Source organism: Cladophialophora bantiana (assembly GCF_000835475.1).
Source record: "Cladophialophora bantiana CBS 173.52 unplaced genomic scaffold supercont1.11, whole genome shotgun sequence".
NCBI lineage: Eukaryota > Fungi > Ascomycota > Eurotiomycetes > Chaetothyriales > Herpotrichiellaceae > Cladophialophora > Cladophialophora bantiana.
The window spans coordinates 232,582-260,542 of NW_015971585.1; the positions used below are offsets into that span (position 1 = coordinate 232,582).

The 27,961-nt window shown below is 52.0% G+C and overlaps 10 protein-coding genes and 1 non-coding gene across 11 annotated transcripts; 5 read left to right on the plus strand and 6 right to left on the minus strand.

Annotated features, from left to right (window-relative positions):
• Window positions 1-125: 125 nt before the first annotated feature.
• Z519_07510 (uncharacterized protein) lies at window positions 126-1,370 on the minus strand (the record flags this gene model as incomplete). Its single annotated transcript, XM_016765244.1, has 2 exons — window positions 126-511; window positions 644-1,370. The coding sequence occupies 2 exons, from the start codon at window positions 1,368-1,370 to the stop codon at window positions 126-128; spliced, it is 1,113 nt and encodes a 370-aa protein (XP_016618213.1).
• Window positions 1,371-2,849: 1,479 nt separating this feature from the next.
• Window positions 2,850-3,680, plus strand: Z519_07511 (uncharacterized protein; the record flags this gene model as incomplete). Its single annotated transcript, XM_016765245.1, has 2 exons — window positions 2,850-3,066; window positions 3,118-3,680. The coding sequence occupies 2 exons, from the start codon at window positions 2,850-2,852 to the stop codon at window positions 3,678-3,680; spliced, it is 780 nt and encodes a 259-aa protein (XP_016618214.1).
• Window positions 3,681-4,455: 775 nt separating this feature from the next.
• On the plus strand, window positions 4,456-6,169 carry Z519_07512 (glucose-6-phosphate isomerase; the record flags this gene model as incomplete). Its single annotated transcript, XM_016765246.1, has 2 exons — window positions 4,456-4,955; window positions 5,011-6,169. The coding sequence occupies 2 exons, from the start codon at window positions 4,456-4,458 to the stop codon at window positions 6,167-6,169; spliced, it is 1,659 nt and encodes a 552-aa protein (XP_016618215.1).
• Window positions 6,170-7,030: 861 nt separating this feature from the next.
• Z519_07513 (uncharacterized protein) lies at window positions 7,031-8,297 on the plus strand (the record flags this gene model as incomplete). The annotated part of the gene is made up of 3 exons (XM_016765247.1): window positions 7,031-7,247; window positions 7,308-7,408; window positions 7,485-8,297. 3 exons carry the CDS (start codon window positions 7,031-7,033, stop codon window positions 8,295-8,297), a joined length of 1,131 nt encoding a protein of 376 aa, XP_016618216.1.
• Window positions 8,298-9,181: 884 nt separating this feature from the next.
• Window positions 9,182-13,789, minus strand: Z519_07514 (uncharacterized protein; the record flags this gene model as incomplete). Its single annotated transcript, XM_016765248.1, has 3 exons — window positions 9,182-12,743; window positions 12,809-12,830; window positions 12,883-13,789. 3 exons carry the CDS (start codon window positions 13,787-13,789, stop codon window positions 9,182-9,184), a joined length of 4,491 nt encoding a protein of 1,496 aa, XP_016618217.1.
• Window positions 13,790-14,571: 782 nt separating this feature from the next.
• Window positions 14,572-17,691, plus strand: Z519_07515 (uncharacterized protein; the record flags this gene model as incomplete). The annotated part of the gene is made up of 2 exons (XM_016765249.1): window positions 14,572-14,685; window positions 14,734-17,691. The coding sequence occupies 2 exons, from the start codon at window positions 14,572-14,574 to the stop codon at window positions 17,689-17,691; spliced, it is 3,072 nt and encodes a 1,023-aa protein (XP_016618218.1).
• Window positions 17,692-18,390: 699 nt separating this feature from the next.
• Z519_07516 (uncharacterized protein) lies at window positions 18,391-20,228 on the minus strand (the record flags this gene model as incomplete). Its single annotated transcript, XM_016765250.1, has 2 exons — window positions 18,391-20,106; window positions 20,172-20,228. The coding sequence occupies 2 exons, from the start codon at window positions 20,226-20,228 to the stop codon at window positions 18,391-18,393; spliced, it is 1,773 nt and encodes a 590-aa protein (XP_016618219.1).
• Window positions 20,229-22,365: 2,137 nt separating this feature from the next.
• Window positions 22,366-23,273, plus strand: Z519_07517 (uncharacterized protein; the record flags this gene model as incomplete). The annotated part of the gene is made up of 2 exons (XM_016765251.1): window positions 22,366-22,923; window positions 22,968-23,273. 2 exons carry the CDS (start codon window positions 22,366-22,368, stop codon window positions 23,271-23,273), a joined length of 864 nt encoding a protein of 287 aa, XP_016618220.1.
• A 1,164-nt stretch (window positions 23,274-24,437) lies between these two features.
• Z519_07518 (uncharacterized protein) lies at window positions 24,438-25,262 on the minus strand (the record flags this gene model as incomplete). The annotated part of the gene is made up of 1 exon (XM_016765252.1): window positions 24,438-25,262. One exon carries the CDS (start codon window positions 25,260-25,262, stop codon window positions 24,438-24,440), a length of 825 nt encoding a protein of 274 aa, XP_016618221.1.
• A 594-nt stretch (window positions 25,263-25,856) lies between these two features.
• Window positions 25,857-25,972, minus strand: Z519_07519. Its single transcript, XR_001677174.1, has one exon. It is a non-coding gene; the product is annotated as a 5S ribosomal RNA (ribosomal RNA).
• An 889-nt stretch (window positions 25,973-26,861) lies between these two features.
• On the minus strand, window positions 26,862-27,848 carry Z519_07520 (uncharacterized protein; the record flags this gene model as incomplete). The annotated part of the gene is made up of 4 exons (XM_016765253.1): window positions 26,862-27,090; window positions 27,149-27,231; window positions 27,286-27,321; window positions 27,381-27,848. 4 exons carry the CDS (start codon window positions 27,846-27,848, stop codon window positions 26,862-26,864), a joined length of 816 nt encoding a protein of 271 aa, XP_016618222.1.
• Window positions 27,849-27,961: the final 113 nt, after the last annotated feature.

Here is a 27,961-nt window from a genome sequence, read left to right on the forward strand (position 1 = left end):
AATTTTCCGTAAGACGGCACGACGCGGCAGCGGTTGAGTACCAAATCACCAATGCAAGCATCGCAACCTGCAATGATCATGGGGCATATTGTCTGTTCTGCAACACAAATGAATCTCCGCTAATGTCAGACCCACATTGCGCATGCGTTTTCGAATGCATAATCACGATACCTGGCTAGCAGGTCCGTCGTCTCAACTGTTCCCTGTGATCCAAATGTGAAATGCACTGCCAGTGCGTCCGTGTTCACAGCGACTTGGCGCTTGAGTTTTTTGGGTAAGATGAGGGTCAACCACTGTTCGTCGACATCGTCCATCGGTAGATTGTCCAAAACGTCGTCTGCCCAGACAGTGATCATATTGATACTGAGTCGTTGATCAATTGTGAGCCAGGCTTTATCAGTGCCTCCGCGGTCGGCGCTGCTGCTCATCCGGTAGGTGTCGAGACGGTCGTCGGCGAGGTTTTCAAGAAACGAGTAGTGTTCTTGAGCGGCGATTGCCCAGGACTTTAGACCTGTGCCCCAAGTTTTGTACTCAATGTCGGCGACGGGTGTGCGGGAGATGTCCGAGTCGTTGGGGAGTCAGAGCCAGCGATGTCCGTCGTATGGGGGTGCTTGGAATGGGCCGAAGAAATAGTCATCTGGACCTGTCCAGGTGGGATATGACCAGTACGTCCAAGGCTTGCGCGACGGTTGACCCAGATTGAAGATGGTCGGTTCATAGTCGGTCAGTTCGGGCATATAAGGACGTACCGCACCCATATGATAGTGCACCCAGCCCATGAGCGGAGAATTGACGACGTTGGCGCTCACAACCAGATAGTCCGGATGCGCAAGCTTCATGCTTACAATGCGTGGGATCGTGTCGTCTGCGAACCATACCACGTCATCGTCGATCTTGACATACAGATTTCCTGGCTCTAGTTGAGTCCAAGCCAGTCCATAGCCGACAAAGCCGACACCCTCGACCTCAACCATCTTGTACCGCGAAGACGAGGCCAGAATCTCCTCCAGATATGCCAGGTCCTTGCGATTGTCCGTGTTCTTCACCCAGTGGATCTCGTCGAGCCAGCCACCGTTGTCAACCAAATTGCGCTCGAGGAAGCATCGCAATATCTCGACACGATTTTTCCGACCAAAGAAAACGAGGCCAATGATTTTGAGTCCCTCCGGCTTGTCATATCCTTTCACGCTAAGACCATCGGAAAAGCCACTGACTGGCTTTTGGGTAGGGAAAATGGGCTTTCCATGAGCCTTGTGTCGTCGCAGTTGGCCAAATGCGGTGGTCACGGCGAAGATGACGAAGAACAGAGCGAAGACTAGTAGGCGACTTCTCGGTATTTTTGCCGCTCGGAGGCGAAGTGAAGATGCCATGAGCTCTGGATTTCAAGCTTGTCCTACCTCAGGTTGGCCCAGCAAGGAGGAGAAGTCGTGACCGAGGTGGTTGTACCAGCATTCTCGTTGCCGACGCGCCAAGCCGAATTGAAAAATGAAGTGGCACACTGGGAGTCCTTCACTGCTCGACTGTTAGAAGACAGGTGGCTTTCGCTGGTACTGAGCACTGTATTTACCTTAGTAGGAAGAGAGGTGCTATACCCTTCACCTACGCCGTCAGCTGTATTTGATATAGCGACCACTTCGTCGTTATTGAGCCCTCTTTAGCTACATTAGGTAGGGCATGTATGTTGCGTAGGGACTGTGTCACTTATTCTTCAACTCGACTGGGGGGAGAACGATGGCTTCGGCGTAATCCTGCAGCTATGGATTGCTCATTACCATCTTATCGAAGTCCTTGGAGCTTTATACAGCTCGTATCTTTCCAAGGGCGAAACCTTGGGCAGGAGCAGAAAGTCGTCATCGACTGTAGCACTCCGCAGCAGAAGGTGCAGCAGAAGGTGCAGCAGAAGGTTGGCTGGCGATGATAAAAGCTGGCCGAGGTCGCTCCTTATCGCTGCCATGGCCTCCAATTACAGACACTGTACGGGATTAGCAGATACTCGGACAGATTGGCACCGGCATGTCGAGTGAAGATTTGCAGCGGCATTTCGCAGTCGATAGAATCGAGGTGCTCTGACGTCATTGCACCTTTTCGCGTTCACCGCTTGCGGTGAGCTAGCTTGCTTTGGCACTTGGCATATTTGCTCTGTTTGCATGAGGCAAAGTTCCTCCTGGCTCCTCCCATCAACCCTCGACCTTAACCTCGACCCTCGACCTCGACTTTAATTTCCGTCACCCATTTCTCAACTCGTCTGCAAACAAACACGCACCGATAACCAGCCCTTCCCTCTCAACGCACAATGGTCTCACGACAAAGAGTGCGCTTTTTGGCAATTGGTCTTTCTTCGTACCTGATTTTGAAAGGTGCCCCGTCCACACCCGCACCGGGCTAAACTTCCAGAACACTGAATATGCAAGCCCATGTTACTCTTGACCCGGACATCTCACAACATCAGGAGATCTCCCGCATGGCTGCGCGTTCGTGATGCTCAGGGATTTTTCCCTTGCAAACTGGTCTGCCCTTCGGAAATTGATGGGGCTCATGGTTGGTTCCCCTAGTCGGTTCTTTGTTTGTACAGCCATGCAATCTAGAAACAGCTTCTAGAGTCCGGCTTGCAATGGGTTCTTTATTCAGTTTCCATTTTCGTCACAAAGATGTCTACTTCCCAATCTTGAAAGTGCTTTAAGATGTTCACGGTTTTTTCTGATCATTTCTGTTTCCTCTCCCCCCTCGAGCTGGAGCCCGAGACATTCGTTGCTACGCCTGTCCTTGATAGTCATTCTCGCCTAAGACCCCCTCCTGTTTTTCCTTGACCCTCAGCGACTTGGCAGTCCTCCATACCAAATAGACGAATCATGCGCTCATACATCTTTTTCATCATCGGTGCCAGCTTGGCTATCGCAGTTCGAGGCGCTGCCAGCCACGCTGGAGATGATCCAATGCATCCTCGTGATGTCACCTGCATGCCTTCTGACGCTGGTGGGTGTGCCAGTTGTGGTGCCAACTACGTTCAATGCGGTCCTGATACTTGCTATAACCCGTCGGCAGGCGAAGTATGTTGTTCCAGCAAATGTAAGTCGGCGCTGCGTCCCATGAGTGATGCCATATGCTAATGGATTGCAGATTCTTGTCCCGCAAGCGCCAACTGCTCTTCTACGGGCACAGGATGTGTTCCCAAGCACGGCCCCTACCCTGATGCAGATTGCGACGACGACGACGACAACGACAACAATTACAGCACAAGCACAACCACTGCTTCAATTTCTTCTGCCATAGCTGTTGCGATTCCCTCAAGTTCTTCTGTGTCTACCACGAGCGACTTGACCTCAACTACCAGCTACACCACCACCATCACTTCGACAACCACAAGCACCGTCACCGTGAGCATGACATCCTCTTCCGCCGGTGCTTGCTCTGCTACAACCGGTCTTCCTATGACCACTTCGATGGCGCTATTCGGCAACTCTACTACGGTGGCTCTGAACACGACCACCTCGACCTTGTCGGTCACAAACGTGTCCACGACTACTGCTGCCTCCCTCTCCGCTAACGCGACGGTGCCCACGAAGAGCATTGTCCCGCCCATTAGTGGGTACACGGGCGCTGCTACAGACCTGCAGGGTCAATCTTCGACATCTCTGTTCGCTCTTGGTTCATTGGTGTTTATGGCTGCTCTGTTGGTTTAGACAAGGAGAAAGTCCATGTGTTTGGTATGAGGAGAGATGGGGAGGTTCATTTGTTTTTCCTAGGTATAGAATCACATAGAGATAATGGAATCTGGTTTACTGGTAGCATAACCAGGATGTCTTTGTAAAGCCCGGACCGTTCCAAATGCCAGTGGGCGCTTTCTGGATTTGGCATTGCGCAGTGGGCGCTTAATCATCTGTCCGATGCTGACGAGGCCATTGGTGCTGAACATTACCGACTACTAGGTGGAAGCGATGGGCAGCACTCGGCGGGTTGGGCGGGCCACCAGGCAAAGCGGGGCAGCAGTTGCTCAGCTCATCCTCATCCTTGTCCCTGCTGCTGCCAGCTGGTGCACTTGGTGCACACTTGCATCATAGTTGGTCCTCGAAAACATTTTGCTGGAGACTGCCAACTGCCCCTCCATCAAAACATCGCCCATTGTACAAAAATCCAATTCAACGTCTCTTCTGCTACCCAAACATCTCCCACCACTGTACCATCCGGCTCAGTTGGCATCATTGCTATACCTTTGGCTTATTTGGTTTCTGCCTTCGATTTCCTTCGTAATATTTGAGTAAGTCTCTACACCAAACCGCTTTCCCTGCCCCTCCGTGCATCCACCGCTTTCTGTGTTTCACCTTTGCAACAGAACAAAGCTACTGCGGCTGCTCTCTGGAGTCTTTAAACCTCTCTTCCACACACATTCTCCTGGCTGATCATCTGAAAATCCTTCCGCAGCAACGGCCTCGAGCATCTCTCCTCCTACACTGCAAAATGCCTGGCTTCGCGCAGGCTACCGATCTCTCCGCATGGCAGGCTCTGGTGGAGCACCACAACACTGTGGGCCGCAACATCGTCCTCAAAGAATACTTTGAGAAAGATCCTCAACGATTTGAGAAGTTCAAGCGAGTCTTCAAGAATACTGCGGACAACTCTGAGATCCTCTTCGACTTCTCCAAGAACTTCTTGACTGAAGAGACTCTCGACCTTCTCGTGAAACTTGCAAAAGAGGCCAAGCTCGAAGAACTTCGAGACCAGATGTTCGCTGGCGAGAAGATCAATTTCACCGAGAAGCGAGCTGTCTACCATGTCGCCCTTCGAAATGTCAGCAACCAACCAATGGCGGTTGACGGGAAGAGCGTTGTCGAAGAGACCAACTCCGTCTTGGACCACATGAAGGAGTTCTCTGAGCAAATCCGCAGTGGCTCGTGGACTGGATACACGGGCAAGAAGCTCACCACCATCATCAATATCGGCATTGGCGGCTCTGATCTGTAAGTCTCGCGTCCCCTTCTGTACCTTTGGTCCGCGATATTGACGTCTAGCTAGCGGCCCCGTCATGGTCTCAGAGGCTCTGAAACCGTACGGAGACAGGAACATGAAACTGCACTTCGTTTCCAACATCGATGGCACCCACATCGCCGAAGCCCTCAAGGATTCAGACCCCGAGACCACTCTCTTCCTCATCGCCTCCAAGACCTTCACCACTGCCGAGACGACCACCAATGCCAATACAGCCAAGAAATGGTTCTTGCAACATGCAAAGGCGTCGGACATTGCCAAGCATTTCGTCGCCCTCTCCACCAATGCGGAGGAGGTCAGCAAGTTCGGCATCGACACCAAGAACATGTTTGGTTTTGAGAGCTGGGTTGGTGGCAGATACTCTGTTTGGTCCGCTATTGGCTTGTCGGTCTGCATCTATATTGGCTATGACAACTTCCACCAATTCCTGGCTGGCGGTCATGCCATGGATCAACATTTCAAGACTGCGCCCCTCCACGAAAATATCCCCGTCATTGCAGGTCTACTGAGCGTTTGGTACTCGGACTTTTTTGGCTCTCAGACTCACCTGGTGGCGCCTTTTGATCAATACATGCATCGCTTCCCAGCCTATTTGCAACAACTGACTATGGAATCGAACGGCAAGGCTGTTACCCGAAGTGGCGACTATGTTAAGTACACGACCGGATCCATCTTCTTCGGCGAGCCAGCCACCAACGCACAGCACTCGTTCTTCCAGCTCTTGCACCAGGGCACCAAACTCATTCCCACCGACTTCATCATTGCTGCCCGATCTCACAACCCGGTGGAAGGAGGTCTCCACCAGAGAATGCTAGCATCCAACTTCCTGGCTCAAGCCGAGGCCTTGATGATTGGCAAGACCCCTGATCAAGTCAAGGCCGAAGGTGCTCCTGATGAATTGGTTGCCCACAAGACCTTCCTCGGAAACCGACCGACGACCAACATCCTTGCTGAGATGATCACCCCTGGCACGCTGGGCGCATTGATTGCTTACTACGAGCACATGGTCTTTACCGAGGGCGCCATCTGGAACATCAATAGCTTCGACCAATGGGGTGTCGAATTGGGCAAGGTGCTGGCCAAGAGGATCCAGAAGGAGCTCGAGACAGAAGGCGCCGGAGCTGAGCACGACTCCTCAACAGCTGGTTTACTTGCCGCTTTCAAGGCTAAGAATGGTCTGAAATGAACATGACAGCTAAGTGTCTTGGGCTGGACACGACCGATGGATTGTGGGAAGAACGATGCGGGTTATAACGCTTTCCTGATTCTATTTGGAGGCATCCATGACGTTGAAGGGTAATGACCGTCGTTCGCTGCCAGCAGTTGACATTGACGACCATGAACAAGATGCGTCGTACATTACCAAGGCTGTATGACACTCGATATGAGAAAAGCATTCAAAATACAGTTTGCAACGAGACACCCGTCTGACATTCTCATGACCAACGCGTTATAACAACTCTCCCATAGCGTGTGTTCGTTGACTTAACCCACAGGATCGGAAGCAGCCCAGAATGCGTTTTCAGTTTCAACGACAAGCCCAGGGTCACCAATGTTAGAATAAAAATGCGTATAGTTCTGCCCGCGTTGTTGGTTCATTTCTTCGGGCATCGACGTGGATTACCTGCAGCTACTTCACCGAACAGATGAACAGGTGGGCCACATCTCGTTCTGCTGTCGCTTCGCGAGACACAACGTCCGCGGTGGAACATGAGGAAATACCAAGTACCCAATGAGTGAGTTGACAGAAACGAGTGGGAGTGGTCTTGGAATGCTGAAGCTGTTCATTAGCTCTCCTGTGTCACAGTCCACTTCACGCTTGTCGACGAGAAGGGCGGCAGCTCGTCTTGTACCCGATGCCTGGTTGAATCTCTCAATTCACTCTCACTTGTAGCCTTATCCCACGAGTTACGAGTTACGGGAGACTCTTGCAACTGCAACAACACAACCCACCTTCAAACGCTGAGGTATGTATCTTCCGGCCGTTTCCTTCCTGGCACAGCATCATCACTCACGGGAGTAGGTCATGTCAATAGCCGCCGTCCCCATGGCTCAGCCGAAACCACCTGCGTGGCCCTTGATCAAGGCGACTGAGCCCAACGTCCCCCACGTTACTTGGTCTAACATCACATTCTCGCCGGCTTATGTGGAGAAGCTCCGGCTGGTGTGCCACAGTCAGAAGGAGTTGAAAAAGGCGGGCTATGTTCTCCAACCTCTCGACTCAGCTCAGATCACATCCAAGGCTAGATGTACGAAGTGTGGAAGTACGTCTGATCGCCCGCGTCCTTTGGGGGGCTTGTCAACTGGCTGATTGACATGTACAGAACGACAGAATCGTCGAGCGCGACCAAAGCCTGTCAGGACTGATGCCGGCAATGACAACAAGGGACAAAAGGATCTGATGAGCGTCGACACCGAAAACGCGGTAGATGAGGAGGCTTCGAGCAAATCCACCATGACATCCCGGAAGAAAGTCTTCGGCCCTTGCTTATATCATCTAGGTTCCATCAGAAACAGAGCACAGCATGCCTCCGCCAGATGATCCTCAGCTTCATGAGCACTGGCAATACCATTATACGCCGCCCATCCCTGCCCAAGTCGCCCCTACTACCAGTACCGCTTCTCGTCCTACTCCCCCGGTCGGATCTCGAAGACGTGGCCACAGGAGGGGTGGTCGACAAAGCTGGCAACCTTTCATCGTCGACTACTCGACACGCAGCCACAGCCACAGCCACAGCCACAACCACCAACAACAGCAACACAAAATCCCTCGTCATCTCCACGCCATCGCCCTCGACTGCGAAATGGGCACCTCCGCCGCGGGGCACCCGGAGCTCATCCGGCTGACGGTGGTGGACTTCTTCAGCGGCGCGGTGCTGATCGACAACCTAGTCTCACCGTCGGTGCGCATGGCGCACTACAACACGCGGTACTCTGGCGTGACGGCACGGGACATGCGGCAGGCCCTCGCGCGGGGCACTGCGATCCTGGGCTGTGACCGCGCCCGCGAAGCTCTCTTCCGCCATTGCGGCGTAGGACCCGACACGGTCGTCGTCGTACACGGTGGCGCCAGCGACTTCACCGCCCTGCGCTGGATCCACCCACTCATCGTCGACACCTGCATCCTCGAGAGATACACGTACTCGGGTGTGAGCAGCACCAAAACGCCCGGCGGCCGCAGCCTGCAGAACCTGTGCAAGCTGAAGCTGGGCATTCCCGTGCAGGTCGGAAAGCGCGGTCACGATAGCTTCGAGGACGCCATGGCCGCGCGAGAGCTGTTCGTGCACTGGGCCAAGGGCATTCCTGACGTTTGATTAGGGTTCTAGTCCGAGGACCTACCGACCTACCGACCCTACCAACCTGTCTGCCACCCCGAACCGGACCAAAACCCATCTCTCCCATCTTTGCATCTGGCGTTGCGAGGGACATTGCGGAATGTATGAATGCATGCATGCGAATGAGTGACTGAGCGGACGAACTCGACGGGAGGAACTAAATTTGAGCGGAGCTGAGGCGCCTGACAGACAGACAGGGTGGAGCGGTGAGCCACGTATTAGGTACATGGCCACATGGCTAGCTGTATGGAGAGCTTGGAGGGAGTGAGGAAGTAGACAGCCAAGTGGACACGTCCGGGGAGATCCCCTGCGATTCTTGCCTGAGGGTCACGTTCGGACCGAATCTCCGAGTCGCTGTACCAAGTACAATCGGTTCCGACGTGGTAGAGTCTGTTCTCAAGAATACCTAGTAACGACGTCTTCGACGAGTCCTTACTCCTGTCGACGTCGCTCAAACACGGATCGATCGAGTCTCATACACTTTGTTTCTTCTATGCAGGTCTAGCATCTACTTGTATATTCCGTACCTAATCGGCCAGAATCATGCAGTCGAGTGACTTTATCCGCGGCCTCTGCATGAACGAGCGCCATTTTCCACAAAGGCAAGACTGCCTGTGCCTCTGCCTTGGACAGTGTGAAATCTCTCTTTGGTCCACGGGCCCGTCTTCTCGTCTGATTAAGGTGTAATGCAGGTTGTACCGTCGGTCCAACGTCTTTCCTGGGGTCGTTACCGTCGAATTGGGCTGATCTGTTCTGTGGGTCGGGTCGCAATATCTGACTAGGGTTGCTCAGTCACTCAAACATTTCAATGGTCTTCCTCCTTCCCAGGAGGTCTATCCATCTGCATCGATCTTGTTGTCCTCTCAAGACAGAAACGGCGCTGGGACCGTTTCTTGCTCGCCAGGCCAAGATTCTCCCGACAGCTCTTCATCTGCAGTGTTCTCACCATCTCCGTTATCTGCATCTTTCGTCGTGGCACTGCCACCTTCCTCTTTACGCCCATGCTTCCCCTTCGCCACTTCGCTCTGCAGCAAACTCGCCCGTCGCTGAGCCTCTTCTTCATGCTTCTCACTGACATTCACTGCGAGGAAGGTCTTCGGCAATTGCACAGTGTTGAACTTCGCTTTCAAGGTGGAAATCACCTCTTTCCAGTCCTGATGGTTCGTCAACGACCGCCGTGGCGCGCTTCCAATTGCGTGCTTGGAATCCAGGGAGACGTCCAGTGGATCGATCGTGTGGCAGCCGGGGGAAATGGAGATGCGGATCGAGTAGGTCGATTCTGCGGTCTCGGCGTCTTTGGCCTCGTATAACTCAAAGCAGATTTGGGAGAGGTAGTCGAGTTCCGGGATTGTGGAGCGTTTGATCTTCGTGTGGATGCCGCCTTCCATGATGCAGTTGAGTAGAGTGTATATGTGTGATTCCTTGGTGAAGTAGATGAATGATTTTGCATCGCCGGAAGCCTGCAGTTCTTCTAGATCGTCGACAATCTCGCGCAGCAAGGGTAATGATGTCAAGAGGCCGATCTCAAGTTTCTCCTCATCACTGATACCGTATTCTTGCGGGCCGATATAGTCGAACAGGATCTTGCTATATCGATACAGCTCTCGCAAGCGGCCCAGCTTTTGATCTTGCTTGGGTCGACCATCGCCGGATCCGCTGAATAACTTGAAATAGGAAGCACCTTGCTCCCAGGACATCAAAGGCGCTGTTGGTAGCGGCTGTCTGAGGACTGATTGTCTTCTCAGTCCAATCTTCTGGACAAGACTGTGTCTGCCCTCAGGCACGCCGCTGCTAAACGAGGCAGCGCTCTCTTGATGCGTGCCGTTGGCTGACGAGGAAACCTCATCTAGCCTTTCAGTCTCAGAAGATGCATTCGACGACAGACCCTCTTCTTTTGCCATTTCATCCAAAAGGGATTGGCTGGGCGTGAACACCCACTCGAGAAATTGTTTGTTATGCAGGGCGTCGTATTTCATTGTGTCGTACAACTCAGAGATCTTACTTGGATCTGCTTTTTCGGTGTCGCAAAATTCCGAGAATAACTTCTCCCACCTTTCTCTAAAAAGTTCAGCATCTTCGCCGGTGCACCATCGCGACTGAATAGAGGCGACGCTGATCGTTTCTTTGTTCTGCCCATTGGCGTCTTTGCCGTCACCGGAGCCATTGAGTGCGCTAAGTGAAGCCACAGCGCCTGTTGAAAGCTTTTTGAAGTTGTGTCGCATAACCCGCCGATGAAACTTGAGCAGGTCGACCACAGTTTGCATAACCATATATGGCTCTGCAACATCTTTTGGCCAAGCGAACGAGTCCGGGACAGTGCCTTCGCGAAGAAGATGCTTAAGCTTCTTCTTGACCTTGTCCATCACATCCTTGGCCGCATTGGAATCGTCCAGGAGGTCCTTCCTTACCTGAATGAAATCTTCAGGCAGATCTTGTCGGTCCAGAAATGCCGCAGCCCAAATCTGTGCACTTGTCTTTACACGTTTCTCAGAACTCGTGAAGATCCGGACATCATCAAGCACTTCCCTGTTAAGTAATTTGAAGTCGTCCCTCATATTGGCACCGAGATCCTGCGCCTGGTATCTAGCCGAATGCGTAGGTTCCCCTCCCCATTTCATGACCAATTGCAACTTGTCCAAGACGAGATCGTTTTCAGCGGCCGAGAAGCGCGAAAACGTGGCACCAGATATGGAGTCGCTCCTTGTTTGCACTCGGCGTATCTCCATTGTGCTAGACACAGATCCCTTCCTCTCGCCGCTGTTCACCCCTTCAAGCAGATGCTGGTCGGCTTCTATCGACGAGAGCGCCTCAGGGCTATCCGAAGTAGGGGGCATCTCTTCCGGCTTTCTCTTGCGAAACATTGGTTTGATTTGCACCTTAGTACCTGGTTGATTTATTTTCTTTGACAGCGCGTTCTGCAAGTTCCGTAACTTGTCCGGATCTTCGAGCTTGTCTCTAAGCGCAACCTTGATCGCCGCCTGCACGCTTGCCAATGCAGCTTCGCCTTTCAGAAGCACCTCTTCATGATGTCCCTTAAGCAAGTCGGCAAACACTTGTGAGTGGGCAGTGAATTTTAGCTTCTGCTTTGGAGTCCGGTCTGCGTGTCTGATGACCGAAACAACTCCTTTGAGCTTCCATGAATGCTTGGAACTGGGCATAGGGGCTGCAGGACCTTCTCCCTTTGCAGGCGCTGCAGGACTCGTCGCAACATCGGCAGCATCTGGGGGGCCGAGAAGAGGTGGGGGAAGGCTGCTGTCCTTTTCAGTCGCTGTCGTAGGGGTTAGAACGTGAGTGCTCTTCTCGACACTCGGTGGCGAGCTCATAGGTGTTGTTAGAGCAGACGCTTTGGGGGAACCAGCAAGGCTCGAGTGGTGGTGTCTCGACGAATGCGGGAGGTGCTGAGATAATTTGGTCATGCTTGGGGACTTGAGAATTGTCTTAAGTGCCGATCGGGCTGAATGGCTTGTGCCTCTGAGACTCTGTGAACCATCGCCCCCGTTCTCGGGCTGCGCCTCCTCCATAGGAGCATTTTCCTGTTTCCACTTCTCAGCGAGAAAGATGTTTCTCAGAATCTTTGCGCAGTCATTGTAATAATCCTCGTTGTCTTTGACAAAACTCCAGCCATTTACGTCGATGATATAGCTCGCCGTACCGGTTCTTAAGAGGTCGAAACCGCAAATGCGTTGCCCAAAAGCCCGCGAAACTTTAGCAGCCATCTCTTTCTCCGCGTCGCTAAGTTTCGTGACATATCTAAGCTCCTTGCCGTGTGTATTGCGTCGAACTAGTCCATCCACTACTGGGGACTTCCTCGTCTCAGCATGACAGTAATGCGGACCAACAGTGTAGGCTTTGACATCTTCGGCGTTTTCGGTCTTCAGGAATTGCTCGTATATATAGCTGCTGTTCGGTTCTGTAATGCACCTCGGAACAGTCAGGTCAGGATCATACTCGGAAGATTTATTCCCGATTTTCCGGAAAAGTCGTCGAGCGCCGCCGCCTTGGCCATTGGGAAAATAGATGATGACATTGTGGTCTTCTCCATTTACAGGCTTCTCGACAAAAGGTTTCTTGAATGGTTTTCCATCCACAACCAAAGTGTCTCCCTCGTCGGCCAGCTCAACGTGTTTTGTAGTCGGGGTACCACCTCCGGTGCCATCCTCTGGACCCTCCAAAACCACACCCGACATATTTTTCACATGCTGAGCAAGCTCCGGCGACTCCAGCCTTGGGCCGCCATCACGATTGACTTCTATTCTCTTGGGGGTGGGAATCTGCATTTGGTCCAAGATCTTAAGACACAAGCGCCTGTCCCAGAGAACCTTTTGCATGGCCAAATCATTGACGACGAAAGGCTTCCGCAGCTTGACATATGCAATTGCCTTGTCAAGAGGGAAACCATCTGAGAAAAATGAGATAAGATAGTCGCTTTGATGTGTCAGACGAATGATATTCAGGGATAGGAAATGGGGGACTGAAGAGTTCCGACTCACCATATGGGCCAGTTCTCAACGTCTACAAAAGTCAGCCACCCCTGTGAAGGAAGGGAGAAGAGGGAGAAGCTCACCTTCATCAAGGATAGCCTTATCGCCAAAAACAATGACCTCAAATTCACCATCCCCCTGGAGACGAGTCAAGATCTGTCGACTGGGCCGACTTCTTGCTTTGACATCAAGAGCACAAACGCCGATTCTGCCTACTGGTGTTTTATTCTCTGAGTTAATGCTCTCATTCCTGGATGATCCGGCGGTACTCAAGCGGCGACCGGAAGATGAACGAGGCTGAGGGATTCGAGGCGGACGGACGGGAAACGCGGTCTCCGCGCCATCAGGCTTCCCAGTAATTCCCGAGGATTGGCCGGCAGGAGCAGAAGTTACAGACATGTCGCTTCTCGGAGCACATGTTGTTGGAGATGTGACTTGAGATGATATATTTGACACTAGATCCGAACGATTAGGAATGCTTGGATTGAAGGCAGGAGGCGAAAGCACTGGCAGACCTGGAGCAATGGAAGTAGATGTGGTGGTTACCACCGTGGGATCGTGGGCTGTTGTTGAGTTCTGGGCCGTAGGCGAGCTGCTGTAGGGTGTCCTGTCTCCTTCAATGCTCTTAACGGAAGAAGGGGGGCTCCTGGCGCATTCCTCGGACTTCCTCAGGGAGCGGATTGAAGAGACCGAAGCCGATAGGCGTCTATCAGCGCTAGTCTTGGTGTTCGGAGGCGGCATACTTATACTAGAGCGGCCGGCAGAGGCCCTGGTAGTCTCAGCATGGGCACCTTTGCGGACATCGGGATTCCTGTGAGCGGCCAACAAGGAATGCGTTGAAGGAGTCCGGCCAGTCAGCTTTGAAGGAGGACGACTGGTAGAAGTAGTAGAGGAACTGCCCGAGTAGACGGCAGTGAGAGGGACATTATCATCAGTGTCGTTTTCAGAGGTGCTGGTAGGAGTTCGGCGGAGAGGAGAATAAATCTCCATGATGAATGATGATCGATGATGTATGTAGTAGTAGATCAAAATAGCCGAGAAGTTCTTACTGTAGATGGAATGGGAAAGATGCCCCGACTTATCCGAGCTGAAGCTGAAGCTGTGGGGAAGAAAGGTTTTTGAGTCGAGCTACGGTCTTTGATCAGAAACCGAGTCGTTCTCTAAGAGTGGTGTTCAAAGAATGACAATATGGGAAAAATAAGATGGCGGCGGAGGACGAGAGCCACGATGGAGAAGGGATCCTAGATTAAGACATGTTTTTGAACTGAAAGAAGTCGATCTCGACCTGGTGAAAAATGAGATCTCGTAACCTTTGGCATCATGCTCCAAGAAAGTGCCACAGTTGATGCTGACGATGGTGGTTGGACGGAAGCCTCAAAGAGGGCAAAATTGTGTGTGCGAAAGGATGAGTAAGTGGGGGTTGCCGAGCAGCCACCCAGCAGCCACTTAGCAGGGGGCTAGTTGGGTGGTGGCGGCACCGAATACCAAGGGCGGGGCTTAACTAAAAAGGCCCAAGGGACGCCCAAGAGACCCATCGGGGGCCTTGCACCGCCTGGAGGAGTGGGCGAGGGTGGGCGAACCCCCAAGCCGCCAACACACGGCACACGTCGGGCGCAGTTTCTGCCGGGCGGTGAATCCCAAGGGGAAAAAAAAATTATTGACCATCGACAATCAACATCACTGACCAAGGCATGGAGTGCTATTGGGGTCCTATGTTAAAGGACGCGCGACAAACAAGAAGCAGCCGCAGGTGAGCGAGGTCAAGGATAGCCATGGACGAAGCAATTGAACTACCTCTCGCCAAAAGGCAGCGGCGAGAGCTGGCTACCACCACCACCACCAAGGAAATGCCTCCCACCAGTTCCAGGCTGTTTTCACCCTTCAGAGTATGTTACACCTTACAGCTTGCTCCCATTTACTTACGATTTTGACAGACTCTGGGGCTTGTATCTCCCACCACTATCCCATTCACTTCTGTTCCGCTGGGCAAAACAACGTTCCAAATCACCACCTCCATCGGCGATACGCTGCAAACATATGACCTGCGACGAGGTCTCAATCTCGTCTTCCTCACACGCCCACAGTGTCCTGGCACGATTACTGCCACGTATGCCTACCGAGATCGAGTATTTGTGGCTTGGGGCGGATTACAGGTTAACGAGCCTCGAGGAGTCTGGGTTTTCAAGAGAGGGCAGCTGATCGGAGAACTAGACATTGATGGAACCTATGTCCAAGAGATCCACCAACTCCTCGTTTTTGGATCATGGGTCGTTGGTTGCGGGACAGAAAGCATCGAAGTCTGGAAGGCCGATTTATACGAACACTATACTTCCATCCACTCCTCGTCGTCAACCAGTAGCCGGTCACAAAGGCCATTTACAGGTCAAATCTGTACTTTGCCTACCCTGTTGAACAAGGTATTTGCAGGCACAAAGCATGGCTCGGTAGAGGTCTACAATGTCAGTACTGGGAGACTAGTCCATACCATCCTAGCCCCCTCCGCACGCTCTGGCGCCGTCACGGCACTTGCCCCAGCTCCTGCGGTCTGCCTGTTAGCAGTCGCATATGCTGACGGCTCCCTCAATATCACGGATATCGAAGCCGATGAACAAGTTCTCGAACTGCGCCAGGGAAACAACAAGAAGCCAATAAGCTCAATTACGTTTCGCACTGACGGTATGGGCGCCGGTGATGACGGCCGCAAGGAGGGTATCATGGCTACATCTAGCATTGAAAGCGGCGACATCACTCTGTGGGATCTCAATCGCGGCGGAAAGGTCGTCGGCATGATCCGAGGCGCTCACGAAACTTCTAGTTCGGGCCAAGGCACCGGTGTGAACAAAGTCGAATTCCTACCGGGCCAACCAGTCTTGGTCTCTTCTGGGCTGGACAACGCTCTAAAATCATGGGTCTTTGACCAGAATCCTTTCTCGCCCATTCCACGGCTCCTCCACTCTAGGAGTGGGCATGCTGCATCCATCACTAGACTCATGTTTCTCCCGGCAGCTTCAGATGGATCAGACGCCACTGGGAAATGGCTCATGTCCGCGGCTCAAGATCGCAGCCTGTGGGGTTTCAGTCTGCGTAAAGATGGCCAAAGTACAGAGCTCAGTCAAGGCGCTGTGAGGCACAAGGCTCGAAAATCAGGTCTCCTCACCGACGACGCCTCAACGGTTGAGGATTTCAAAGCACCCCCAATTATTGACATGGCCTGCTCACTGAACCGAGACGGTGGAATGGGCTCGGTCAGTGGCCCAATTTGGTCAAACACGAAAACATTCAATGCAGAAGAAATTAGCACGACCGGTTGGGAGAGTGTTGTCACGGCCCATGCTGGTGACAAATTTGCAAGAACGTGGTCATGGGGCAGAAAGAAAGCAGGTAGATGGGCCCTTGAAACTGGCGACCACAAGGCCGTGACCAGCGTTGCTATCACTGCTTGCGGGACATTCGCAATTATTGGGTCAGCGGGAGGCAGCCTCGATATGTACAACCTGCAATCTGGCGCCCATCGCCAACGGTACCCGCCTCGACTCACCCCTGCACAGGCGAAACAATTGAAACTACAAAACGCCGAACCAGGCCAGGTTATCACCGTTCCTCGTGGTCATCGGGGCCCCATCACGGGTATTGTGGTTGACAATCTTAATCAAACCATGGTTACCAGTAGCTTGGACGGGTCAGTCATCTTTTGGGACTTTTCGTCCGGCAGAGTACTCGAACGAAAATCCCTCGATTCTGCGGTACCAACTGCTATCCGATACAACCCTGTCTCAGGCCTTCTGGCTTTATCCTGCGATGACCTGTGCATACGCATCGTCGACATCGAGACGCGCAGAGTTGTACGCGAGTTATGGGGCTGCATTGGTCAAATATATGACTACTGCTTCTCAAACGACGGACGGTGGATTGTGGCTTGCTCTATGGACTCGGTCATTCGCGTCTTTGACCTTGCTACTGGACATTTGATCGACGCATTCAAGACAGCAGCAACATGTACCAATATGGCGTTCTCCAGCACAGGAGAGTTTCTGGCCACTACGCATGCTGGAAGTCCAGGAATATTCGTCTGGACGAATAAAGCCCTGTTCAGTCATGTATCCACTGGGAAGATTGACGATGTCCGCGGAATTATTGATCTAAGCCAGACCACAGCCGCGTTCAATGCTGCAACTCAACTTGCCATCGAAAATGCAGCGCCGGGGGAGGAAGCTGTTATCGATGGGTTTGATGATTCTTCAGCATTGGAGCAACTGGACAAACGGCTGCTAACATTGTCGCTCCAACCTCAATCGCGGTGGCAAACGTTGCTGAACCTTGACAGCATCCGCGCCAGAAACAAACCCATCCAACCGCCAGAGAAGCCCAAAGCGGCACCTTTTTTCCTCGGGTCGGCAAGTCTCACCAACGGTCTTAAGACAGACAACGATACATCTCTCGTCCTGGACAAAGTTATAGGAGATTCCGAGCGCTCACGCATCTCCCGCCTGGCTTCGACCCAGCAGGCGATCTTCCACGGGTTTTCACAGCTCTCTTCTCTCCTTGAGACCTTCTCCTCTTCCCCTTCTCATGACCCTTCTTCCTTGACAATGCACCTCTCCTCCCTACCCCCTTCGGCCGCCGACTTGGAAATCCGTTCCCTCACCCTCCCAGAAATGCCGACCTTCATCGACTTCCTCATCCGCCAACTCCGCCAAAGGAAATCCTTCGAGCTGGTGAATACCTGGATGAGCGTGTTTCTGAAGGTCCACGGCGACTTTGTCGGCGAGGTCGACGACGTGAGGGACAAGGTGGTCGAGTGGAGAAAGGCCATGGTCGAGGAGGAGACGAGGTTAAGTGAGTTGGTCGGATATACCAGGGGCGTAGTCGAGTTTTTGAGGAGTGCGAGATAAAGAAACAAGAATAAAAAAGCTGTGTGATACGTACTTTGCAGTTGAGGACTCCGTAGGTGGCTACGATGTTCATACATGTCACTGACAAATGAGAAAGATCAGCCACACATCACAACTATGAGTTGGTCAGGCTCCTTCCTTCCCTCCCTCTTAATTCTTCATTCATTCTCCATCGAGCTGTCCAGTCCCTTAAGCCGCTGTCTTCCTCTTGATTGGGTACTGATGTACATAGATACATCATTTTCGTTCCTTCGAAAGCCCGTCCAAGCGGCTTCCCCCAGCCGTAGTTTGGATGCAATAAATGATATTGTTCATGACGCTCGTTGATTCCTTGCTTAATCGACAGTCTCTATGACCCGTGATACAATATAGGAAGTTGCGGGTTCGTTTCGGTTTTAGGTTCCCTGAGTTGCCAGACGATGAGAAAGAAGAAAGAGGGAAAGGGGCGTTGCTGACACCCGTATCCCTCTCGATCGTTTGCTGCTGATAGGCCAGCTGAGGGCATCGTTCATAAGTTGTTGATCCTTGTCGAAGTCGTCTCGGGACTAGAGTTTGGTATTGTGGTCGTCCGCTGTGGTGGATCCCGCTTGAACCTGCACCGCAGAGAAGCATGTGTCAGAACTACAAATAGTCTTGCAAGGGGATACGGGGGTGATGGCGTCTGCCCCTTCGTGAAAACGGGATGCAAGAGGACCGAACTCACCAGACGGGATCACAAAACAGGAAGGTCGTTTGCAGCCGTTTGATCTGTGCTTTGATCCACTCTAACTGGCCTTGTCTCAGTATAATTGGAATGGCATCATCCTCCGGTTCCGCAAAGCGATATATCTCGAGCAAGTGAGGAAATATCATCCATCCACCGGACGCTGCTGCCCTCATTCGGAAGTCACTCCCTTCCAGGTCTGGAATGCTTCTCACTTCGCCAGTTAGTGGGTCTCGAATGATTTTATAAGGGAATGCGACCCCAGAGCAGTATATCGGATTCGTCGGCACGACTGTGTCCCCGAGATGGATGGGTATGGTTTCTAATATAGCGTCAACGAGGGTCTGAATGGCAGAGTTTGCCTTCGCCAGGATCGCACGGTATCTTGAATCGATGAGTAGGGTGGGCTCATCGGCCAGAGATTGCCGGATTATTTGCAGTGTATAGACACGGCGAGATACATGCAGATTGAACACTTCTGCAAATGTCAGGTCCGCCCAGACCGCGCATCTGGTACCGTAGAAACCCGCAGCGAGGATTGAAGGCGCGACATCGTCACGAGAGACGTGTTGCGGCAACCAGTCTGGATTTGGAATGTTTCGTTTCCAAGTCATGAGCAGGTCATCGGTTCGAATCGCATCGGCAATTATCTCTTCGAAGGCTTTGCGGCGTTGTCCGGGGAGCCTCGACGAATCATTCTGCCGTCTCAGAGCCCAGAGACGGGCTTGTATATTAGCGATCTGGGTCCCTAATATGTCAAGCTGCGCGGCCATGCGGTCCCCGATTGAAGGGTGCGAGAAAATTTCTGCCGACTCCGAAGGCATAGAAGTGCGGCAGCATAACGCGTATTGAATAAGAGTGTGTCTGGTTGCAGTGGTGAGACCCTGACCGACTTTGGTATTATAGTTGTCCTGGCCCCTGTGCTTGAGTAAGGCCACAGCTCCATTTTTATGTTTGCCATAGGTTGAAGGCCCAGGTACGTAGTGCAGGACCAATGCGTCGTAGAGGTCAAAGATCAATATCGTCATTAAGAGTTCGTCCTTGTTGCTCTGCGCCGGATTGCCGATTGCCTTCCTCGTTGCTTCGAGGGCTTTCGTGAAAAGCTGTCGAGCTGGTCGTGCATCGCAACCTCTAAAGTTCCACATCATGGCAATATTGACAGTCACCGCGGCTGTTGCAAGTCTCAATGGCGAATTCTCGGAGGATTTGAGGTACAATGGTTGCCAAAGAAGTGCAAAAGAATTATGAAGTTGAGGATCGTAAATGGTGCCGGTGTAATAGCGAAAAAAGAAATTTATCGAAGCATTCTGAGGGTCTTGCTTGATCGAGTTAGCAATTGCGATCCGAAGCTCGCTCGGTTGAAGTTCGCAAACTTCAGAGGGGCGCGCCTTCTCGAGGTGCTGTGAATCGCCACTGTCCTCAGGGTTCTCTTCTGTTGCCGCCGAATATATGACCCATTGAAGCGGGGTATTGGGTTTCCCTATCGATGATCTAGTGGTCGTGCTGGAGGGTGTAGGCGTGATGTCCAGCGATCCTTCACTGCTGGGAGTGCTAGAGCAGGAATCCGTCTCCCTCGCAGCGTTCTGTTTTTCCACCCTCCGAATCACAACTTTGTTTTGACTTCTGTGTGCCCCATCAAAGACATCTGCGTAACCGGGACAAATCTGGCGTCGTCTAGTGCAATTATTGCACGATGGTTTGCCTTGATCACACTGCACTATGAGTATTGAGGATCGACCGATGTAAGAATTAAGGCATGGGCTTGCCACAGACTTACCTTTACTCGCCGGGTTCGACAAGCCTTGCACCCTGCGCTCGGGCCGTGATAGACCATTGTCAATGACTTGATGTAGTGCAGTAGATCAACATTTAGCGGAGGCGGATACTCCTGCTAGGCCCTATCGCAAGCCTGTCCTGTTATTTCTCCAATATATACACATGGGCGGCATTAGGCAACAATTTTCTGGGGACTAGCGAGCCAATGTCCAATGCGGCGCCAGCCACAATGATGTCGTTGCCGAGCTCAGGGGGGGAAAGGCCTCTAAGCCAATAGCAGATGCTGCCGGCTCAGTAGGGCAACCCTATCTTCATCGGCTTTTGAACCTTGGAGCTTGTGCTGTGAGAAAAGAGGCGGCCTGACTTTCTTGGCGTGGGACACCAGATGTGGATGGAATGGATGGAAATTTCCGACAAAAGGTCAGTGAGGTTGGATGAGCGTTCCAGAATACGAAGAGCTGCTGGGATTTGGCTCCTGATTGTTCGCTGCTCCACCACAAGGAGATGAGATCGCAAGCTGTGACTTTTTCAGGTTAGTTTGGCTGATGAAAGGGACCCGCGCCTCAATGTGCACGGAGCGAATATCAGCCCGAAGATCAAATAACTCGATCTCAGCCTTTGACAGAATTGTCGACGAGGTTAACGAGTCGACAGAAGATCGTGCAACTGAAGAGAAGCGGCATGCAGAGCGTCTCACATGGTCTCAGGTAATATTTACGGAAGCAGAGTGATATTACGATGGTCATGTAGCCAGCGATGCAAGAAGAAGGACAAGCACGGATAGGCGGGATGGAAAAATATTATTCCGAAGACCAGAGCCGGACTATCCTTGGCGCACTAGATTAAATGTGAAATAGTGCATACCGTATTCCTCATATGCGTGACGAGGCTACACGATGTCAGTCAGAATCACCCGCTTTATCCATACCTTGACAGTCAGCCTTTCTTGACACCTCGGAAGAGGCGACTTCTCGATGCGAGGAAACTGCTCTCACAGGTAAACGAGCCTTCAATCTTGCCATATCATGCCCTTGTGCTTAGCACTCTGGATCTAGCTGTCAACTACACATATGGCGACCCACAGGCTCTTTTTGGCGTTCAAAATTCCGGCGGTACCGGCAAAAGACAGCCGCTCTGATCGTGAGGGTAACCTAGTTGTCGCGGGCATACCCAAAAGTACAATGTCCTGCACTCTCCCATCGAGGGCCACTCTGCGCAAACGCCTCAATCTTTGCGACTTTCTATAATCCTTGAGGGGGTATTGCGCATCGGATGGGTTCCATAAATGTACAAATGAAGCCGCCGACTGACCTTAGCAGTCTCCTTTTTCATCCCTTGGGGTATGGAGGGAATTTGGAGATCTTCTCCTGAAACTTGGTGCTGTGGACCGTATCCAACATTGCGTCCTGAGCATAACATGCCGACCGATACGAAATGCGGCATGCCAAAGACGCGAACGCGTACGGCGGGCTATGTTACTTCTTCAGGCTCAGTAGGCCCTGCTGACCTTCGCATCAGGTTGGATTAGCGGGCAATCCAACCATGAACCCTGGCAGCTACCCCAGCTCCAAGTCCCCCACTACCCCGGCATCTGGGACAATTCATTTGCTTCGTCATTTTGTCTTCAACCGACTCTCACCTTCCTCGCACATACATTAGACTGCATGCACCAGCTACTGATTGCTCCTCGTACAACAAGAGAGCCATTGCTATCTGCCTTCCGCCGGTCGGTGGCGAAACGTATTGGAGATGGCTAACCTTGGCACTGGGTCTCAATCATGGGCCTCTGCTGCTTGCCCTACTTGCCGCAGCCGCCGCACAAAGGTGGGTGTATCATTCCCTGAACGCTGGAGATGTTTCAGCTCATTAACGCCATGACACAGTGCATCACGGACCCTGGCCAAACATCCTGTAAGTTTCGTCGAAGTCAGAACCAAAAATGCGTCTTTCTGGAACCCGACGAACGCAAGAGGTAGACCATTACTTGACGTTATCGTAGTGCAGATTGATTGACACCAGCAGACCAAGGTCCAAGATGTATGCCTGAACACCATGGCCAACCATCATATCATCATCAAGTCGCAGGGCGAAGCACAGATTGCCCAAGTCCCTATCCCAAAGCTACGCGATGATTACATACTGGTGAAGACAAGAGCGGTTGCTCTTGACCCTACCGATTGGAAGCATATCATTCCATGACTACCTCCGGCGCCCGTCTGGGGTGCGACTATGCTGGGGTAGTTGAAGAGGTGGGCAGAGGAGTCACGGAAGATTTCAAGAAGGGTGATCGCGTGGCTGGTCCCTGTCATGGTGCCAATGCTGTCTGTCATGAAGACGGGACCTTTGGCGAACACATTACACTCAAAGGCGACATCCAGATCAAGACACCCGACCATTTGAGGTTCGACGAAGCCGCAACCCTGGGAATTGGCATCACCAGTACCGGCCAGGCGTTGTACCAAAATCTACGACTCCCACTCCCCGACTCCAGGGAAAAGGTAAACTTTCTCGTCCTGATATACGGGGGCAGCACTGCAACAGGTTCTATTGCCATCCAGTTCGCGAAGCTGTCAGGGGCATTCGTCATTACAACGTGTTCACCACATAACTTTGACTACGTCAGGCGCGTAGGCGCCGACGGGGCGCTGGACTATAACTCGGCTAGCGTTGTGGAGGACATCAAGAATGCAGCACACAATACCCTCCAACATGCCCTGGACTGCATCTCACAGGAGCCCAGCGCGAGAATCTGTGTGAGCGCCATGAGCGAGTCCGGGGACACCTCGCGACGTTGCAGCCAATTGTGGACGAAATCATCAAGAGCATTAATGATAAGGTGTCAAACAAGATGACGATCGCATATACTATCGTTGGTGAGCAATTCAGCAATGGGCCCCATTGTATTCCGGCCAAGCCGGAGGACCTTGAGTTCGGCAAGATGTTCTGGGAGGTCATGAGAGCTCTCCTGGCGCGAGGAGAACTGAAGGTGCATCTTCCAAATGTCAATCCAACAGGACCAGGGTTGGAAGGTATACTCAGAGGTATCGAGTGCATGAGAGCAGGCAAGGTGTCGGGCAGTAAGTGGGTTTACACTACCTCTTGATTACAGTTAGGTATAAGACCGTACAAGCAGTGGGCCTAGTGAGCCTGAGGAAGAAAAAAGAGCCTCTGTATTTGTGAAACCGAGATTGAAGGCACTTTGCGAACTACATTTGACTTGTTCTCTTGGTTCTGAGCTTCTTAAAATGTGAAATATTGAGGCGCTGGCTATAATCTTGTATAGAGACGCACAGCCCAAGTGGATTGAGAAATTGAAGTGCTACGAGTGACGTGCTAAGGACAATTCAGCTTTGGGATGAGTCTTGCCCGCTACCAGCACAGCATAAAATTGCTTGCGGTGGCACGTCCTGTACAGCGCAAAGCGTGACCCATACGTGCCACACATAGCAATAGCCATGGGGGATCGTTGAGCCCGAGGCCCGAGTCTGAATCAGTCATATTGTCTTCCGTTGCAGAATACGGAAGCTATCTAATTGGCATTTATTGACTCAACCATCTCAGCGCCTTCAACATGGGCGGAAGAGTGGCGGAAGAATTACCTTTTTTTGTGGCCAACAGTGCGAGGATCCAGTAATAGTTAAAGGCCGACCTCGCTTCCGCCAAGGGAAAAAGAAGACCGACGTCTATCGGTCCCATGCCTGGATCATGCACATTGATTCCAGCCAGGGGTACTGGGTTGGGGCATCGCTCAAGTGTTCTGGTTGCTCGCTCAGGTTCGATTTAGTCAGTTGACCGTAAGAAAGCTCACGTGTTGCCTACGATACGTGCCCCGGTGCGTCCGAAGTGTGAAGAGATCTATTAGCAGAGTACGGAGCCAGTATCTATCTTGCGTGTACCCTCTCTCGCATTCCATCTATTGAGCATAACTGGTTCTACCTCGGGGGCGTAACCCGGCTGATGCTCCACTCTGGTCTCACATCCAGGACTATAGGAACCATGGGATGGAGCTGATGGTGATCAGCATGTGAGATGGAGCAAAGATTCTAGTGACACCCGGCTCCATTTGACTGCCATTTTCATATTCTAGGAAAAGGAGGACATGTTGTTTGAGAATGTTTGGTGAATTAAGACGAATTGGTCTTTTATTGAAGTAGGGTCAAATGGTGTCCATCAACCCGACGATCAACAAACCGCCAGGTGCTTCATGATCTATGTGATAGCTTGCAAATGCCGGTTAAGGCCGCGTCAAGCTTCTCGGAGCCGATACTTAGGCGGCCGAAGACTTGCCGAGCTCCGCCCACTGTTCGTCAGATTTTATTTGAGCTTCTAGAAGCTGGGGAGCGAATCCAACGGCGTCGGGGCCGACGGGCATGCGAACAGGCGGCTCTGGTAGTTCGTAGAGTTTGTCGATGATGGGACCAAACTTCTCGGGCAGCGACTTTGCCTTTCCGAAGTGGTCCCTCAAGTATTTGGCAAAGACTCCCACGGTCTGCTGGTACGGCTCGCTGGGTGTGGGGATGTTCATGGAGGAACCGGCCCAGTCAGTCCGGATCCCACCGGGCTCCAGGGACGTTACTCTGATGCCTAATGGTTTGACCTCTGCCTGGAGGCACATCGAGAAGCCGGACACCGCCCATTTGGCGCATTGGTACGCCGACAGACCCGGGCTGCCAAGGCGGGCCCCAATAGAGGAGATCTGGACAATGTAGCCGGATCCATGTTCACGCATAATAGGGAGGACGGCTTTCGTCATATTAACCACGCCCATGAGGTTGGTGTCGACTTGTTTGCGGAAATCCTCGATCGAGGTATCTTCAACCGAAACGGTATCGGCATAGCCTGCGTTGTTGACAAGGATATCGATGCGCCCGAATCTCTGATGTGCAGCTTTGGCTACATCCATGGTTTGGTCGTAGTTCGTGACGTCGAGGCTTTCAGCAAGGACGTTGTCTCCGCCGGCTTTGCGGGCGTAAGCCAACGAGTTCTTGTTCCGTGCAGTCGCAACAACCAAGTCACCCTTAGACAAGGCATACTCGACGAGAGCCTTCCCGAGACCTCGAGAGGCACCTGTAATAAGCCACACTTTGCCCATAGTGTGGACAGGCGGAATACAATTGGATTGTGGTAGTAGAGATTCCTGAGCAGGCTGTTTGTGAATGATGGCAGTCCCATGGGAAGGGACGTGCCTCCATGACCACTGTATTAATCCTTTTCATGTTCTCAGTCGAGATAATCAGGAGTCGTCTATATCACCGATGTTGCATGAACCAATGTGAGTCTGAGCCGCAGAAGCTGGAGGCTCCGTGCGCAAAACGTGAAGCACCTAGCGGAGATAAACATGTCAAATATCAGTCACTCCATTCCGCCGCATGATACCCCACCTCAAACTAGCAACGTCTCAACAATTGCAGGGGTTGCTCTGCTTACATATATGGAGTTCAAAGAGATCATCCCTACAATGTCAGCTGGATGCATTAGCGCAGTTCCTTTAGCCAGCTAGCGCCAGTTCCTACCTGGCCGTCTCGGGTTAGATTAAGCCCTTGACGCCTTGGCTCCTTATACCTTTAGACTTCGTTGTCCTTCATGGCCCTCTTGAAAGTCCGTCCCTTCTAAAATAAAATAATTGCCCCCATGGATAATGACAGCTTTTCAAAAGATATGAGCATTAAAAAAAAAGGTAGGCAAAAACAATCAACAGTCAGGGTTCCCAACTGGTCACCCACGTTAGTACTAACTGACCGGCATATGGCTTAAGTACGGCTGAGCAGACGGGAAGCCCTGCTTTCCATATCCCGTGGTCGATTGCAGAAGAATCTTTCGGGGTAATATATATATACAATCTTTACACTGACGACCATCTGAGGAGGAGAATTTCTGGCCCTGGTGTAGCATCTTTCATACTCGTGGACGAGGGGGAACATATCGGAACCGTTCCAAACGCCTCCCTATATTTGCCTGCACTAATACAGAACGCTGCCAACCAGCCAGTTTTTGCAACAATGGTTCAACTATACCATCTCCTTTTTTACCAGCAACGCCGCTTCGGCACACATCCTTGTAGAGTCTTCGCTAGCTACTCAGCCTGAGTAGCCGAGACTGCTCTTAATCTCGGCGCTTCATGGGCTTCAGACTCACACAACAGGGCCACCGCCGCTCAGGACTTCCCATTTTTTGTCGAGCTGCCTACTGATCGGTCTTGAGGCCACCAACCTGCAGAGTATTGTGGATGTTATACAACGATCTGGACATTAAAGCGTCGGCGAGTATTTCGCAATAGTCACAACCTCTTGTTAAAACTTCCTGCAAGACATACAGATGCCCAGATCTAATATACGTTAAGGTAAAGCCATGAAGACCACGGAAAGCCTTGGAGGTCATGAAGCTAATTTGTCATATGCAAGCTAAAGTACTGGGCCTCGGATGCTTTATATGACCGCACCCCTGCATCGCTTCGAACAATCGATCCTTTGGCTTTCAATCACACCGATGGACAAGTTTCAGGCCCCGGCCGTGAGGCTGAGGAAGTTCATAAAGGCTACCCGTGAGGAGTAGTTCCCGCTGCGTTCAAGCAGGCTGCCACGATCGGGACATGGGATGCTCTTCCTGACATACGACTACTCCAGGTCCAAGGGCCAACGACGACGCTCAGACTATTTGCCAACTGTGCATCGATGTTAATTGGGCTGAGTCATCAAAAACTTATGTTGCACATACCTCCAGCAGCAAATACGGTTGCCGCTCCATCAACAGGCAGACATATGCCGCTCACAAACGCTGCGTCATCGGAACAAAGATATACCGCGGCATTGGCGACGTATCCGGTCGAGGTGTTCAGCTTCAAAGCTTCACCTCGAGGGAACGAAGCCTCGAATTTCGCCCGATTCTCTGGTGTATCGTCGACCCCCATAAAGGATTGTGCTCTATGTAATGGATCAGTCAGTCGCATCAACCAGGGATGCTCGTAAGGGCTTAGCTGACAGGTCGGTATATCCCAGGATTGGACAGATAGCGTTCACCCGGATTCCAGAATGGCCGTACTCCGAGGCAAGTCCCTCTGTGATCTGGGGCCGTGTCAGCGACAATGGACGTTATCTCAACAGTGGTTCGGGCTATACCTTGTTGACAAATGCTTTGGTTCCACCGTACCATACCTACATGTCTTCGTCAGGATTCGGAGATGAGGTAGCGTGACTAGGTAACAGGTACTAACCAGCCCGTTCTTGACTCGGATTCCTCCGACCGAGCTAATATTCAGGATGGTGCCAGCCTTCTGTTCCAGAAAATATGGCACAACCACGGCCACACTGAGAAATATGGACTTCATGTTGACACCGATGACTTTATCGTACTCCTCTTCGGTAACCGTATGCGAGGCCTTTTTGGGATACGTTGTCCCGGCATTATTCACCACGACATCGACCTTACCAAACTCCTTCAGCGAAGCCTCCAGCAACTTTGCCCACGAGGCTTGACTGGTGACATTTGCCTCCTGAAATAGCGCTGTTTTCTCTCCATGCAAGCCGTTTATCTCGAGTGCAACTTTGGATCCGGTCGTGGGATTGATGTCCGCGATGACCACTCGAGCGCCCTCCTCGGCGAAGCGCCTGGCCATGGCCTCTCCAAAGCCATGGCCGCCGCCTGTAACAATGCACACTTTGCCCTTCAACTTTTGCGACATCTTTGAATAATGGCTTCGTTCGTGAGTCCAGTTTCAGTCCTCAAACACAGGGGGGGCCGAAAGTCGTTTGTCGAGAATTCTGCAACAAATGCGTCTCCAAACCCGATATCTCC